General features: G+C 39.7%; 1 protein-coding gene across 1 annotated transcript in view; it reads right to left on the bottom strand.

The window, feature by feature from the left end:
* BCAS1 (brain enriched myelin associated protein 1) overlaps nt 1-11,544 on the bottom strand; it is a 141,685-nt gene extending 130,141 nt beyond the window's left edge. The window contains exons 1-2 of the mRNA XM_036750916.1: nt 11,473-11,544; nt 10,383-10,461 (exon numbers count right to left, since the gene is read on the bottom strand). Of these exons, the coding sequence (XP_036606811.1) occupies nt 10,383-10,461; nt 11,473-11,544 (151 nt within the window). The remainder of the gene's footprint in view (nt 1-10,382; nt 10,462-11,472) is intronic.
* Nucleotides 11,545-17,285: the final 5,741 nt, after the last annotated feature.

Genomic DNA, 17,285 nt, shown 5'->3' with positions numbered 1-17,285 from the left:
CTGCAATATGAACAAGTTGGAGTAGATGGTCTTCACAGTACCTCCCAACTCTTGATCCCATGGTCCAACAAGTGAAGGTCAATAAATGTATCAGGGAATAACAAGGGGAAGGAAAAACAAAAACAACAACAAAAAACCAAAACGAAAACCCAAACCCAAACAAAACAAACAAACCAACCAACCAAACAAATAAACAAACCCATCCTTTCAGATTGTGAATTCCTAGGGGCCTGAGCTCCCAGTTTTTGTAGCATAAATAACACATAGGATATTGTAGTGGACAACTAATGACAATTCTTTAAAAAATGAAGATGTGGAATTACATCTTGGGATCCTTTATATTTTCTGCACTAAGTACGTATGCTTCCCCTTCTACCTTGTTGACATCTCTTTCACTCTTCCTTATGGCTTAATTGGCTAGATTTTTTGACAATGTACTCCAAGTAAATGTTTGAATTATTTGGTTATATTGGCATTTTGTCATCCTGAATTCTGTGCAAAGATATTAGGACTTTGAAAACATTTTGTTATACTGAGATTTCCATTGTAATATGGTATTTAGCTTATAAAGGAGTAACTTTGTATGAGATTAAAGATCTGCTATTACTGTATTTTACATTATCTGCATTTACTTTGCCTGAGCAAAAGCTTTCAGAAGGTGCCGTTTTAGGGTATGTTACTTTCTTTTCACGGACCATGTGGAGTTATACTGAAGTCAATAGTAGAGTATATTAAGAATCATGGTACATGTAATATCCATTTAGGAAATACATTAAAAAGTTTCACCAGTTAGCTCAGTGGTTAATTTTCACAGGACATTAAGTAGATCTGATGTCAAATTCTAGACTAATTTTATAGCTTAGTTTCCTACGCCTGGTAGAAATTAATCATCATTTTCCTCAAAGCAAATTTATATGCAAATAAGTAATATGATTCTTTTAAAAATCATTATTTAACATCTTCACTTGCTTAAAATATTCAAAACCACCTGCGGTATCGTTACCAAATAGGACTCATTACAGGATTTGAAGCTTTAAAAGATAATGAACAAGGAAAAGAAGTGGGGTCTAAAAACCTTGTCTGGAATGTTTCCAAGATACTTCTGAGCCCTTTTGACAGATTGTTTTAAAAGTAAAAAAATTCACTATGACCCTGCTTGACCCCAAACTATTCACTATAGACTTTGCTATAAGATGTGCTTGTCTTGGACTCCATTCAAAGTAAGTGGAATGCCAAAGGACATATTATCAGGTAGTTTTATAGGAGATTTCATGACACAAATGCCAAGCATCAGCTGAACTAGAAGTTTCTTGAGGACGAGGCCTCTATCTCATGCTCCTGTGTCTTCCAGCACACCTTGATCATAGGAGGCCCTCGAAAGCATTTGCTGACTGACCCAGACACTCCAGAGTATTTTCTGACTATATATATATATATATATATATATATATATATATGTATATGTATATATTTGTCTCAATTAGTCTTTCTTCCCCTTGCTGTGTTTTGATAGCCATTTGAATGATTCTTGTGAATTCAAATTCTGGCAGGCCTGTGAGCAGCTTCCCCAGAACATCCCATTCTGATAGCTAGTACAGAAAGAAACAACTGGTATGAGCCAATATTGGTTGTTTCTAGAAATAGCATGTGATGGGATTTAAAGTTTTAATCGAATCAAAATATGAATTTTTAGAATTAAAATATGAACCTTTGCCCATATGCTGGTATGGATTTCAATTAATATATTGATATTCCCTCAAATATCCTAACCCCAACCCTAACTGATTCTTTTGCGTTACCTACAATGAATGTTCAAAACCTTTTCTTCTCTACTCAAGCCTCTCATATTATTTTGCTTTCTCCCTCTCAACAGTGGAATTTACTTTGTACCTCCCTGAGAAAATAGAAGCCATTTGCCATGAGCTCTCTTTTCTCTCCTCTGCATCTCAAAGCCCCTTGTTACCATCCCTCAGTCTCTCCTCTTTTACTCCAGTATCTGATAAAGAGGTGACAATCTCCTCACCTTTATTCGTACTCTTGACGCCATCCACTGCCTTCTCATTTTGCAGATTGGCCTCTCAACTATCCTCCTTTTCTTCCTAAATTTCTATCCATTCCTGTGTATTGGCTCCTTCCTGCTGCATACAAACATGCCTGGATAGCCTCCATCTATTACACAAACTAACAAAACCTTCCTTTGACTCTACTATCCTTTTGAATTATTTTCCTATATCATTCTTCCATTTCACAGCCAAATTCTGAAGGGAAAGTTATCTCTACTGATTTCTCCTTTCATGTGCTTCTTAGTCCCTTACAATATGGTTTTTGACCTTATCATTCAACTGTAACTGCTCTCTCCAAAGTTATCAATGATCTCTTAATTTATGGATCTAGTGGCCATTTCTTTAAATTTATTCATCCTGACCTATTTGCAGCATTTTAAACTCATCTGCTATCTACTGTGGAGGCAACTAGGTGGCTAAGTGGATAGAGCACTAGGCCTGGATTCGAGAAAACCTGAGTTCAAATCTGACCTCAGACACCTACTAGCTGTGTGTGATCCTGGGCTAAACCTCTGTTTGCCTTAATGCACTGGAGAAGGAAAAGGCAAACCACTCCAGTATCTTTGCCAAGAAAACCCCCTGGACAATATGGTCCACGGGGTTGTGAAGAGTTGGATACAACTGAATAACAACATTATCGACTGTAGGTCTACTTCAAAGCTCTGTCATTGGCCCTTTTCTCTTTTCTCTCTCCATACCTTCTTGGTAATCTTCTCAGCTTCCATGGATTTAATTATCCCTAATCTCTCTCCTGAATGCCACTCCCATATCAAACTGCTCATTAGATGTTTCCCATTAGTTGTTCCATAGGCATCTCAAACACAAGGTGTCCAAAAACAGAATTCATTCTCTTTATTCCCAAACCTACTACTTTTTGAAAACATCTCTATTTCCATTGATGACACTCACATCTCTCCAGTCACTCAGCTGTACATTCTCAACTCTTCACTCTCCCTCACCTCCTGTAATATAAATTCATTTTTCAAATTTTAATGACTATCTCCACAACATCTATTCCATCTGTCCCCTTCTCTTCACTTGTCAGATGGTAATGACAATAGTTCATGCCCTCATGTCCTCTCTCTTGGACTACTGCAACAGCCTGCTAGTTTTCCTGCCTCTAATCTCTCCTCTATCTAATCCATTTTCCACACAGCTGCCAAAATGATTTTCCTAAAACCCAGGTCTGACCATGTTACTCTCTTGATCAAAAAGCTCTGGTGGTCCCCTATCGCCTCTAGAATAAAGTGCAAATTCTCCCATTTGGCATTTTAAGCCTTTTATACCCTAATTTCAGACTGCCTTTCTAGGTTAACTACATACTACTCCCTTTAATGCACCCTACATTTCAGCCGAACTGGCCTCCTTGTTGCTCCACACACACAATTTTCCATTACCCTCCTGTGTTTTTGCACTGGCTTGCTGTCCATGTCTGGAATAACCTCCCTCTACGCTCCCATCTGTTAGAATCCCTGTTGCCTAGAGCTCAGCTCAAGTGCCACAACCTTCACTGGGCCCTTCCCAATCCTCCTAGCTGTTACTCTCCACTGTCCCTACCCCTTCCCCAAATTACTTTGTACTTGTAATACACACATATATGTATATGCATATATATGAATACACATATAGATATATTTCTATTTATATATTGATATGGACATACATATGTCTATATCTATATATTGGTATGGACACACACATATATGTATATAAGTATCTTTTCCCTGATTAAATGTAAGCTATTTGAGGACAGGGACTGTTTCAATTTTGTCTTTGCATCCCCGGTGCTTCATGCAGAGTAGTTTCTTGATAAATGCTTGCTGGTTGATTGATTTATTACCCACCAACTTCATTTAGGGATGTTTTGAACCTAGAAGCTAATGCCTGCAGTTGGTAGTTGCTGGACTTGTCAGGAAGGCCTGGGTTCAAATTTGCCTTTGGATATTTAATAACTACGTGGACAAGGGGCCACTTAATGCTTCTGAGCCTCGGTTTCCTTATCTATAAAATGAGGACAAGAATCTCCATAGTGCCCAGCGTAAAGGGTTGTTTTGAGGACCAAATCTGACAATAAATAGAAAGAACTTGACAAACTAAAAGGTACAAAATTAAATTGCTTCTGTTGTTGTTGTTATTAACATTTTTAAGAATTTCCCCTTAGCATCTCTGCTCAAGGGTATGGTGAAATGACCTTGTTCAATTGCTGAGAGAGGGGTTGAAGATGGTAGTGACTGGGAATGTCATCATTATCATTAACGTTATTACTGCATCAACTTAGTCTCCAGGGCCCACCCTGTGTGGGATTAGTTCAAGTAGAACTCTTGATTTTAAGGTAGAGAAATAACTGGATCCTTAAGTGAGGAGGAAAGAAAGAAGGAAGGAAGAAAGGGAGGGAGGGAAGGAGGGAGAAAAAGAAGGGAGGAAGGGAGGGAGGGAAGGAAGGAGGGAGAAAAAGAAGGGAGGAAGGGAGGGAGGGAAGGAAGGAGGGAGAAAGAGAAGGGAGGAAGGGAGGGAGGGAAGGAAGAAGGAAATGAGGGAAGGAAGGATGGATGAAGGAGGAAGGAAGAAAGGGAGGGAGGGAAGGAGGGAGAAAAAGAAGGGAGGAAGGGAGGGAGGGAGAAAAGGAGGGAGGAAGGGAGGAAGGGAAAGAAGAAGGAAATGAGGGAAGGAAGGATGGATGAAGGAGGAAGGAAGAAAGGGAGGGAGGGAAGGAGGGAGAAAAAGAAGGGAGGAAGGGAGGGAGGGAAGGAAGGAGGGAGAAAAAGAAGGGAGGAAGGGAGGGAGGGAAGGAAGGAGGGAGAAAGAGAAGGGAGGAAGGGAGGGAGGGAAGGAAGGATGGATGAAGGAGGAAGGAAGAAAGAAAAGAAGGAAGGATGGAGAGAGTGGAGGAAGGGAAAAAGAAAGGAATGATTTGTTAAGTGCCTACTATGTGCCTGATACCATGCTAAGTGTTTTACAGACATTTTACAAATATTTTATAAAAATTTTACAAATATTATCTCATTTGATCCTCATAGCAACCCTGGAAGGTAGGTGCTATTATATCCCCATTTTGCAGGTGAGGAAACTGAAGTAGATAGAGGTTAAGTGACTTGTCTAGGGGTTCACAGTAGAAAGTATCTGAGGCTGGATTTGCACCCAGCTTTTCTATTCACTGCACTACCTAGCTTCCTAGATGCTAGAGCATCTAGTAATTATTCAACTCAACAAATATATGCTTAGAGCTCTATGCTCTCTTGGCCCTCAATTATTTTTGTCACTTAAGCTCATCCTCAAGTGAGGAAACAGGGGCCATCTCACAGGAAGAGAACCGTTAGCCAGTCACAAAAATTGATAGGGTAAAGCCATGAATCCAGGGCCCATATGATTTAAGTGCAAGACATAATTTTTCCATAAAGGGTAGAAGTTATCAAAAGCTCCAGCTCAGAAAATATGCTTCAGGGGACCAGTTAGAACAAACATAGGGTGAAGGGCCTGGAATATGGAGAGTGCCAGTGGGAGAAGGGAAGTGCTAAAGCCTGTAAACATAAGGGCAGGTAATTTGGAGGCCTGGATTAGGAGGAGGCCTATCTTACTAGGCAGGGTAGGCTTTACCAGGTTGAGGCCAGTGACTTGAGAGTAAAGTATTCCAAGCTGACAAAGCTGGGATCACTTATGAGAAAAGACTGCCTCAGCCCTAGATCTCTATAAGCCATATTGAAGGCAGAAATAGCAGCTTTTGGGAGGTTAGGAGTAGCAGGCCAGAGCTGGCCAAATCCACAGAAATGAGCCTATAACCAATAGTCACTATCAAGGCCAAACCTGTACAGAATAAACTTAAGCAGGAAGGAGATAAAGAGAGTGGACTGAATGTTTCAAAGCTGGTGTTGAAGATCAGGATCAAATGCTAAAAACATTAGGATCTGAGAACTTTTTTATCACTGGCGTACAATCCCTCCCCCACCCAATGTTCCCTTGAATCTCTTTCAAATATCTGAGGGGTTGACATTCTATCAGTGCTAAGCAAAGGAAGAGGTAAGAGTGAAAGAAATGGTCTAATCCTTACCTTTCAGGGAACCACACAACAAAGGATCTGGGTGAGATAGGAACAGTGGAGTTTTGAAAAGCAATGGGCTCACCAGGGAGAGGTGACTCAGGCTTGCGTATAGTCAGCAAAAAACAGGAAGGCAAGAGGCATCCTTCACTCTGCAGTCCCACACCTGGGCTGTTAATTCTTCTCTTCCATGATGCTCGTATATGCTTCTCAGTCTTTAGTAACTAGCTTGGAAGGATTGAAGACTCTTGCTCCTAACCTAATCCTAATCTTTTTTTTTTTTGCACTTAATAGTATTTTTTTCCAATTACATGTAAAGACAGTTTTCAACATTCATTTTTGTAAGATTTTGAGTTCCAAATTTTTCTCTCTCCCTCCCTTTCCTCCCCCCTCCCCAAAACAGCAAGCAATTTGATATAGGTTATCCTAGTCCTAATCTTAAATATATCACCCAATAACACTGAATGGCCATTCTCTACCTTTATCTGGTTATCTGATACAGAAAGGCAGGATTGAGACTATATCTGTGATTTCACCAAAATAATAAACTACCTGCATGAGGAATCATTCCCTTCCAATCTAGGACATCTCTCTACAACTTAAGAGCCTTTGAGAGCTTCCTAGAGCACTGAGAAATTATATGTGACTTGCCCAGGGTCACTCAGTCAATATATATCAGAGACGGGATTTGAACACAGATCTTCCTGGCTCTGAGGTCAGCTCTCTTTCTACTATATGACATTACTTAGGAGGGACCTGATTAGGTTCTCAGCATGCTAGCTACATTAAACTCCATCAATGAAGCCCAAAGCTCTCCCTCTCTCAAGTTCCAAAAATTGAGCTAAAGAACATGCCAACAGGGAATAGTCATTTGCTAATGGTTCAAATAAATGATTTTATGAAGTACCATTGACAAAGCTGGGACAATATTTGAGAAAAGATCCTGATTAAGCTCCAGATCTCCATAATATATCACTAGCTATGTGCCAAAGACCTGCCACTGGAATCAGGAAGACCTGGCATATGCCCGTTGTATGGCCCTCAGCATATCCCTTAACCTCTTGGTACCTCAGAAAGCTCTCTCTAAGCCTATAAGTTACAGTGAAAGAGGGAATTTGCATAGCTGTAGAGGATTTCCTCAGTAGGAGTTCTCTATACTAATGAAATCATTTTGTTTTGTTCAGTCATCTCTGAGTCTTCATGACACCTTTTGGGGTTTTCTTGGCAAAGATACTGGAGGAGTTTGCCATTTTCTTCTCCAGCTCATTTTACAGATGAGGAAACTGAGGCAAATAGGATTCGATAATTTGCCCAGGGTCACGCAACTAGTTAGTGTTCAAGGCTGGATTTGAACTCAGAAAGATGTCTTCCTGACTGCTGGCCTAATACTCTATCCACTGCACTACCTAGTTGCCCCAGTGAAATCGTAGCTCTAGCCTAAAAATAAATCAATCATTCAAAGGTATTAAATGCCTATGATGTCCCAGGCACTGTGCTAGGCCTTGGGGACATAAGTACAAAGAATGGAACCATTCCTACTGAGAGTAAGCTCAGGCTTTATCAGAAACACAGGCACACTGTTGTTCAGTCAGGATGTTCAGTCAATCAAAAAGCATAAATTAAGCTTTTACTATATTTCAGGTAGGGAAAGCTAAGTGGCATGGTGGATACAGTGCTGGGTCTGGGGTTAGGACAGACCCAAGTCCAAATCCAGCCTTGGATGCTTACTAGCTGTGTGGCTCTGGGCAAGTGTAATGGTAATCAGGAAAGGATTTTTTTTTGCTATCAAGTACTTTTAATGAGTCTGGCCTTTGCTTGAATGGGGTAGGTAAAGTAGGATCTTTTCTGTCTTGGAGTGTTTCTCAGCACTAAGACAATAGAGAGTCATTGATTTGTATATGATGTGGTGCTGGTGGTTGAGGAATTTTCCCACAACCTGGTTTTCCACACCCTAAATGCTAAGTTGGCCCCGGCCCTCAGGGCCCTGAGCAGAGTATCTGTGTTAGAAGGTTAGTGTTTCACTTTTGGGGGTATACTCATTGAAAGGGTGACAAGACTCTGGGCAAGCCATTGAAATAGCCCCCCTGGCTTTGAAACCCAGACGTTGGTGCTTCTCTGGTAACTATTGTGATTTGATCAGACAAGATTTGTCTGTTCATGTTTGTAATTTATGTTTGTATTTGCCCTGAAGTTCAGGGGCCTGACCTTTTCCCCCTGAACTAAGTGAATGATATGTATATATGTTTAATTAAACTGAGATTGTTAACCCCTTAGAGTTGCTTTCCTTAGAAAAGCAGATCAAAGAACCTGTGCTATCAGCAGCATTGTTGTTAGAGCAAGTCACTTAACCCTGTTTGCCTCAGTTCCTTCATTTGTGAAATGAGCTGGAAAAGAAAATGGCAAATCATTCCAGTATCTTTGCCAAGAAAACTCCAAATAGGGTGATGAAGAGTTGGGCATGACTGAACGGACTAAATAACAAAGGCATATTCCAGGCATTGTGCTAAGGGCACACACAAACATACATAGACATATGCATGATTTTTGCAAAGGAAGCATTTTGCAGAATGAAAGTGATGTAGGATTATGAATGATTATAGACCAAGCATCACTGCTCTAGGGTTGGGAGGATTTTTGGAGGTCATCTAGTCCAGGCCTCTCGTTTTATAGAGGAGGTACTGAAGCTCACAAAAGGGACATGATTGCCCAAGGTCATATAGGAAGTAAGGAGGAGAGCTAGGATTTAACCCTAGTTTCTCTGACTCCAAATGCAGGCTCTTTCCACTTTTCTGTGTTATATTTATTGAAACTTCTAGATTAATGGAAAACCAAAGATATCTCAATATCTTATTTGGTCAGACCTTGGGGATTTTCTCTTTTTTCTATAATCCTGTAATCTTACAATGACAGTAGAATGTGGGGAGGTAAACCTTCCACTGTGCTGAACAAACTCACCTTTGAGAATACATGAATAGCTTTCTATGTAGAGGCAGGGTAGTGTGATGGAAAGAGTAAGTGATTTGGTCTTGAAAGACCTGCATGCAAATCCCAGTTCTACTATTTACCAAATGTATGACCTTGGACAAGTCATTTAACCTCTAAACTCTTATACAGTGATTTAAAGTTTGCAAAATGCATTACTAAATATTATCTTATTTTATCCTAACATCAACTTTCTCTGGGAGGTAGGTGCTGTTACTATTCTCATTTTACAAATGAGAAAACTGAGGCAGATAGAGATTAAGTGACTTGCTCAGGGTCACGCAGCTAGTAAGTATTTGAGTTGGGATTTGAACTCCTGGCTCTAGATCTAGCACTAGTTGTCTACATGAGTTTCAGGGTCCTCATCTATAAAATGGAGACAATAATACTTTTATTATCTATGCAGAATTGTTGTGAGGAAGACAAGAAGCCTTTTTCTATCCCTTTTAAATCTAGTACCTTCCATCTGTTGATTATTTCCTTTTTATGCTTATAATGGTAATGTAAATTTGAAGATCTTCCCATCCATTAATAGGCCCATGTGACCTGCTTATGTCACAGGAAGCCTAAGTCACATGTGGTAGGAGGAGTTTGCTGAACAAAAGGAACAGGAAAGGGTAGAAAAGGAAAAGCTCAGAGCAGTTAGAGCTTAAGGAGAGAGAGAGAGAGAGAAGGTGTGCTAGCTGTGCTGTGAGTTTGTGGGAAGGCCCCAGCAGGGGGGAATGGTTTTGAGATGGAGTGGTTCTCTGTGGTGATAATGCGTATTAATCTCTGTGCTGCTTGGATGGATTGGATTTACTGGTTTTGGGATTGGGTTTTCTGGTGTCTGAATAAATGCTTTGCTTCTTCTGTCTTCTATATGGAGAGTATGTTATATTTTGCGATACAGAACCATGCCAGCATATTTGCACCGACAACAACCACTGTGCATATTGCCTCAGTGGTATAATAGTGTATATAATTTATTTGTTCATAGTTATTTAGATGTTGTCTCCTTGATTAGACTGTGTGTTCCTTGAGGGCAGGGATTGTCTTTAGCCTTTTTTTTTTTGTTTCTCCTGGTAGGTGCTTAGTAAATGTTTATTGACTGAATGAATGAAAAAAAAAACTCTAGATGAGTGGGAGCTATTATTTATCCACTTTAAATTCTTAGGCTTAAGTAGTAATGGGAGCAAATGCAAGATTTTGGTGTTTTCAAACTATGCGTGGGCATACACATGTACAAAAACACAAACATTCCATTTTGTTCCATTGTGTCTGATAAATTAGGTTAGTTGTCATTTCAGAACTATATGCATACATACCATCACTCTTCTGTTGAACAAGGAGAGCTGACTCTACAGCAGGCAGCCCATTTTGAACACATCCAGATTCAGGAGGAATCTGCAATAGCAAACACTCTAATGTGAGTCAGCCTTCTTGGGGAAAGGAATCTGCTTTTTCTGAGCTAGATTAGAACATGTAGTAATCAATGCCACCAATGAACTCTATCCACAGCTAAACTTAGTTTAAATTATGGCTTTCCAGAAACTTTTTGCTATGCCCTACAGAAGTAAACCTGTTCAAGGGACTTAGAAACCTCATAGAGGAGTGATACACACAAGCCGTTCTTATGGGAACTAGTTACCTACTAACTGCATGATTTTGGGCAGGTCACAGATTCTCTGGGTCTTGTTTTACTCAGCTCTAAAATGATGACTTTGAATTTGATAATATTTAAAATTCCTTCCTGTTCAAAAATTTCTAATGCCAGTTTTAATAGTGCAGGAATAGCCAAGCAATTAAGACTGGAGGAATGAAACTGCAAAGTAGGGGGAGGCATGTCTCTTGTGTATCCGATCTGTTCTGTGGAGTTAGTCTCCTTTGCTTAGTATCAAGACCCCAAGCTAAGTTAGTAGAAAATGGTCTTTTATTGTCTAAATTTATTTTTGTATTTATGAAAGTAATAATTTGTTTCCTTTGAAAATATGTACTTGAAATGATAATTGAAGTTTTAAAGAATTGTAGAGTGCCAGGGCTAGAAGGAGCACCGGAAATCAGCTAGTCCAATCTGCTCATTTTACAGCTGAGGAAAGTGATTTGTCCAGCCAGAGGGAAGAATTTGCCCAAGATTACACAACAGTGTGAATGAATGAATGATCAAAAAGCAGTTTTGGATAAAGGGATCAAAAGAGAGCAGGAAGATAATTCACAGTAAGGTATAAATGGCAATAGTTTATAGTTATCCTTCCTAAGGAGATCTGTGTCTTAGTGGAGGTAAAGCATTATGCTAAACAGAGGAATTTCATTTGTGATGATTTCATTTGGGTATTTCAGCTTGGGGACTTCTGGAGATTTTATCCTATCAGTAAAGCAATATTGCAAATCATATGAACAGAAATGTTTCCAGGCTACCTGTGAAGGGTCTGTTGATGATTCATTCATCTCCTCTTCATTTTTTTGTGGAACACTCAATTCATTTCCCATAGTGGCTGTGTGAGAGAAAAACACCAAGCAGAAATCTTTTTTATTTTTTCCTAAAACATACTCCCTCAGAAATGTTGCCCATTTAATTCAGCTAATAAGGCACTCTTGCTCACAGCGTTGGAAGGGACTTGAGAACATAGACTATAGCATGTCAGATCTTGGTAGAAACTTAGAATGCAGAACACAGTGTCAGAGCTGGAAGAACCCTTATACAATGTCAGAACTGGAAATAACCTTAGAAATCACAAAATCACAAATTAAGAGTAAGAATAAGACTGCTGAGTAGAGGTGTGCTGGTAAATGATTAACAACCAGCTCTCTGAGGAAAAATGCAGACATGACACACCTTCACATTTAACCTGCATTATTAAGATTTTCTTCATACCTTTTTAAATTTAGACAATTAACCAAACAATCAATCAAACTCTTATTTATAACATTTGCTGATTTATGAGGTATAAATGATCACACTGAAAATTTTGCAATTTGTACAGTTCATTTGAATTTACCTTGAACATAACCTTTCCTGCCTTTGACGCTGTCTTTTCCAATCCCATCATTTTACAGAAAAGAAAACTTAGGACCAGCGAACAGAAGTGACTAGCTAGCCAAGGTCAAATAAATAGTACATAGTTACAAAGCTAAGATATGAATCCAGATCTCTTGGGACCTAATCCAATTTTTTTTTTCCCCAAACACCTTCACTGTTTTCTGATCAATAGAATCCTCAGGGTATGAACACTCAAATATATTCAATTTTTGGATGAATATATTTAGTGGAATTTGAGAGAGACAGTTCTAATTCTTAATTGTAGCTCTTCTGTGGAGGAAAAAATGTTGCCACCATAATAACACTTTCAGGGCAGAGCCAAAAGTGTAACTTGAAAGAAACTCTAGAGTGGAGTTGTTGGGAGGAAAAAAGACTAATACATTTGCTACCTGAAGCAAATTTTTCTATGTAGGTGCATAGACCACACTGGGCTAAATGACCTAAGTTCTAGAATCTCCTACTGCTGAGCAGGTTTGAGAAGAGTTTTTTTGTTCACGTGGTATCAGCAGAGTTGAAAGCAGAACTTTTGATTTATTGTGAAAACAGCTACCGGGTCTCCAAGGACTCAGTGTAGGCTCCTGATCCTTGCTGCATGATTCTGCTCCCTAGCAACAAAAGTAGCATGCAATCTGAATTTAGGAAAGGAAAAAAAAATCCCAACCCCATTGCTAGATCGCAGTGGGAAATTCGGTATGTAATTGAATTTGGAGAATTGATATCTTTTTTCTAAAAGTGTAGTGTAACAAAGCTAATGAGATCAAAGGATTTAGACCTAGAAGGGGCCTTAGATATTATTTGACACAATCCCTTATTTTATAGATGGAGAAACTGAGGGCCAGAGAGGGGAAGGAACCTATTTGAAGTTGCTCCAGGTATCCTAGGACGATAGATTTAGAGCTGGAAGGCGCTTTGGAGGTCATCTGGTCTAACTCCTTTATTTTACAGATGAGAAAACTGAGGTCTGGAGGGGTGGAATTTCCTGGTGGTAAGTGACATTTGACAGCTAGTATTCTGTCTCCAAGTCCAAAGAAAATATTCTGTATTTCCCCTCACATACCCTCCTCCTGGTGAATCACACGATAAGGATCAGTGCTCACTCTTATTTAAATACCATTCTTGCATTCAAAAGGCAAGTTACACTACATTATTTCTGCATTGCTCATTAAAAGGAAAGCCATATATGGTAAAGGCAAACAACATGCGTATCTATTTTTTAATCTTTTTAATTGCAGGCATTTATATAGCACTTTAAGGTTTGCAAAGTGATCTACCAATATCACCTCATTTTATCTTCACAATAATCCTGGGAGGGACAGTGCTCTTCTTATCCCCCTTTTACAGACAAGGAAGCTGGAACAGACAATTTGTACTTTGGCAACAGCAACATAAGCTAACATTTACACAGTGCTTACGATGTATCAGTCATTGTGATGATCCCTTTATAATTATTATCTCATTGGATACTCACAGCACCCCTGGGAGATGGGTGCTCTTATTATCCCCATTTTGCAGAGGAGGAAATTGAGGCAGATAGAGATTAAAGTGACTTGCTCAGGGTCACAAAGTAAGTGTCTAAGGTGAGATTTGAACACGTCTTCCCGACTGCAGGCCCAGTATTCTATCCCCTTTGCCACCTAACTTGTAGGGTATAAAGGTGTTGGGAAGATGGGATTTTATGTGTTTGGAATCAAAAGCTCTAGGTTCAATCCTGAATACATTTGCTACTTACTAGCTATGAGATCTTGGGCAAACCATGTACCCATTATACGCCCAAATCTCCTTATCTGTAAAGGAGGACTTTGGTGCTACCTTCAGCTTCAAATCCTATAATCTATATAACATTTCATTTTGTTTATCAATCTGGAACGGCTAACATTATCTCAATAACTAAAGCTTATTTTTTGAAAAAAAAAGTTTTATTGATATAATTAAATGCTTTTCCATCAGTTATTTCTGTATATAATCAACACACCTTTCCCTTCCCTTTGCTCCTACTACCTGAAACCCCAGCCCCTATGGGACTCTTCTTTGCAACAAAGCAAAAACAACGGATGCTGTGATCATGTCTCAGATTCATGTGACTTTCTGCCCTGCTGGTCCCCTGCTTCTCCAGAGAGGAAGGAGGTTTATTTCATTATCTGTTCTCTAGAACCATTATAGTCTTTCTTTGTTTTACTCAGTTTGTCTTCCATTTCATGAGCTTTTTATTTATGTCATTTCAGTCACTGGGCAAATTGGTCTAGTTCTGCTGATTTCTTTGTAGGAGTTCATTTTTTTTCTTTCTTCTTGATGTTTAATATTTTTACTGTATCATAATATTTCATCATGTTCATACATCACAGCTTGTTTAGTCATATTCCTAACCCCAGGTGATGGTCGCTCGCTTTGTTATGAATTAACTAATGAAGCAATCAAGAGACATTCCTGTTTGCTGTGTACCAGGAGCTGAGGACAAAAACAAAGGCGAAAGCAGTGTCTGCCCTCAGGGAGCTTTCTTTCTGACTGGTGAAGCTATGTGTTAATACCACATATCTTTCTCTCTTCCTTCTTTCCTTCCTTCCTTCCTTCCTTCCTCCCTCACTTCCTCCTTCCCTCCCTCCCTTCTTCCTTCCTTCTTCCCTCCCTCCCTTCCTTCCCTCCCTCCCTTCCTTCCATCCTTCCTTCCTTCTTTTCTTTCTTTCTTTCTTTCTTTCTTTCTTTCTTTCTTTCTTTCTTTCTTTCTTTCTTTCTTTCTTTCTTTCTCTTTCTTTCTTTCTCCCTCTCTCCTTCCCTACCTTTCTCCCTCCCTTCCTCCCTCCCTTTTTCTTCCTTCCTTCCTTCCTTCCTTCCTTCCTTCCTTCCTTCCTTCCTCCCTTCCTCCCTCACTTCCTCCTTCCCTCCCTCCCTTCCTTCCTCACTTCCTCCTTCCCTTCCTCTCTTCCTTCCTCACTTCCTCCTTCCCTCCCTACCTCCCTCCCTCCCTTCCTTCCTCCCTTCCACCCTCCCTTCTTCCTTCCTCCTTCCCTCCCTCCCTTCCTTCCTCCCTTCCACCCTTCCTTCCTCCCTCCCTCCCTTCTTCCTTCCTTCTTCCCTCCCTTCTTCCTTCCTTCTTCCCTTCCTTCCTTCCCTTCCTCCTTCTTCTTTTTCTTTCTTTTTCTTTCTTTCTTTCTTTCTTTCCTTCTTTCCTTCTTTCTTTCTTTCTCCTTCTCTCTCTCGTTCCCTCCCTCCCTCCCTTCCTCCCTCCATCCCTCCCTCCCTTCCTTCCTTCCTTCCTTCCTTCCTTCCTTCCTTCCCTCCTTTTCCTTCTTTCTTTCTCTTTCTTTCTTTCTTTCTTTCTTTCTTTCTTTCTTTCTTTCCTTCTTCCTTCTTTCTTTCTCCTTCTCTCTCTCGTTCCCTCCCTCCCTCCCTTCCTCCTTTCTTCCTTCCTTTCTTTCTTTTCTTCTTTCCTTCCTTCCTTCTTTTTTCTTTCCTCTCTCTCTCTCTCCTTCTCCCCGCTTCCTTCCGTCCTTCCCTCCCTCCTTCCTTCCCTCCTTCCTTCTTTCCTTCCCCCCTTTCTTTCTTTCTTTCTTTCTTTCTTTCTTTCTTTCTTTCTTTCTTTCTTTCTTTCTTTCTTTCTTTCTTTCTTTCTTTCTTTCTTTCTTTCTTCTGCTTAGTAATGAGATCACAGGGTCCAAGGGTATAAACATATTTATCACTTTTGTCCCATGATTCCAAATGGTTTCTCCCAAATGTCTGGACGAATTCACTGTTCCACCAACAGAGTATGAGGGTGTTTATCTTCCCATAACCCTCCTGTCATTGATAGTTTCTGTGTTTGTTATCATCTTTGCCCATTCACACAGTATGACATAAAACCTCAGAGTTCTTTTAATTTGCATTTCTCTTATTAGGAGTGATTTAGAACATGTCCTCATATGGTTGTTGAAATTCTCCTTTTGAAAATGATTTATCTCCCATTATTAGACCACTTATCTATGAGGGGATATGATTCACATTTCTATGCTATCTTATAGTTTACAAAGAACTTTCTTCACAGCATTTCTTTGAGGTAGATTGTGAAAGTATTATTATAATATTTTGCTGTATTATTTTATTTTACAGATGAAAAAACTGAGGCTTGGTGAAATGATGGGCTAATTGTAAAATTTAGAGCTGGAAGGGATCCTATAGAGTGAGTTGAGTTGTAGAAGTGAAATGACCATATTTGAATCAACTCTGTGCCTCAGTTTCCTCATCTATAAATTGAAACTATCTGACTAAATAATCTCTAAGAATCCTTCTGGTTTTAACTGCAGGTCTTCTGACTCCAAATCCAGAATTCTGTTCACTCTGCCACCTCATCTAATCCATGTTTATAGATTCTCCCAGAATCTGAGGACTACATTTAAAGAAAATATTGGAGGATACCCTCTGCCAGCTTACTGAGGATGGGAGAGGTTTGAAATCTATTAAGTATGGCTGCAACTTTTCCATTGCACAACTGTTAGATAGTTAGATAGTTGTATTTTCTCTTCAGGCTTATCTAATGTTCTAGCAATTTGGGTATTATGTATCACACATGGTCTGCACAACCTAGAGGGAAAGTGTGGTTCTGGGGGGACGGGGGTGGAGGGAACCTAAGCCACAACTCTTACGCAATTGAAAGCTGGGCCCAAATGATATTGCTTTGAGTTAACAGTGATGGCTCACATGTTGTGAAATGGTTTTCCTCTTTTGGAAAGAATTGTAGATTTATGTTGAAGGAAAAGTAAAAGGTCACTGCCACCTATAGACAAATTTTAGTATCAGCAGAAATGATTCCATTAGATCTGACATGGCTATGGGAATGTGGTTGGGGAGCTGGGCTCGGCAGGAACGAGGTAAGGATTGTTAGATTTCCAGTCACAGTCCAGTCTTTAAGCCATTTTGTAAAAAAGGAGATAGGAAGATGGGACAGAACACTCAAGTCCCGGGTATACAGGGCACAGTAGGTATTTTGTGACTTTTCAGTGATCAAGCTTCTTTTCAGGGTCAAAAATGACAAGTTTTATTACCTTATCTTGACACTGAAAGCAGGGGTGGGCAACCTGAGGCCTTGAGGACACATGCGGTCCTCAAGTCCTCAAGTACAGCCTTTTGACTGAATCCAAACTTCACAGAACAAATCCTTTTATTAAATCCTTAATCTTTGTTGCTTTATACACTTGATTTTCACTTCTGTATCGTTTGCACT

This window comes from Trichosurus vulpecula, chromosome 3 (assembly GCF_011100635.1).
Source record: "Trichosurus vulpecula isolate mTriVul1 chromosome 3, mTriVul1.pri, whole genome shotgun sequence".
Taxonomy (NCBI): Eukaryota; Metazoa; Chordata; class Mammalia; order Diprotodontia; family Phalangeridae; genus Trichosurus; species Trichosurus vulpecula.
The sequence above is the reverse complement of the archived record's forward strand: the minus strand, read 5'-3'. Positions and strand labels throughout refer to the sequence as shown.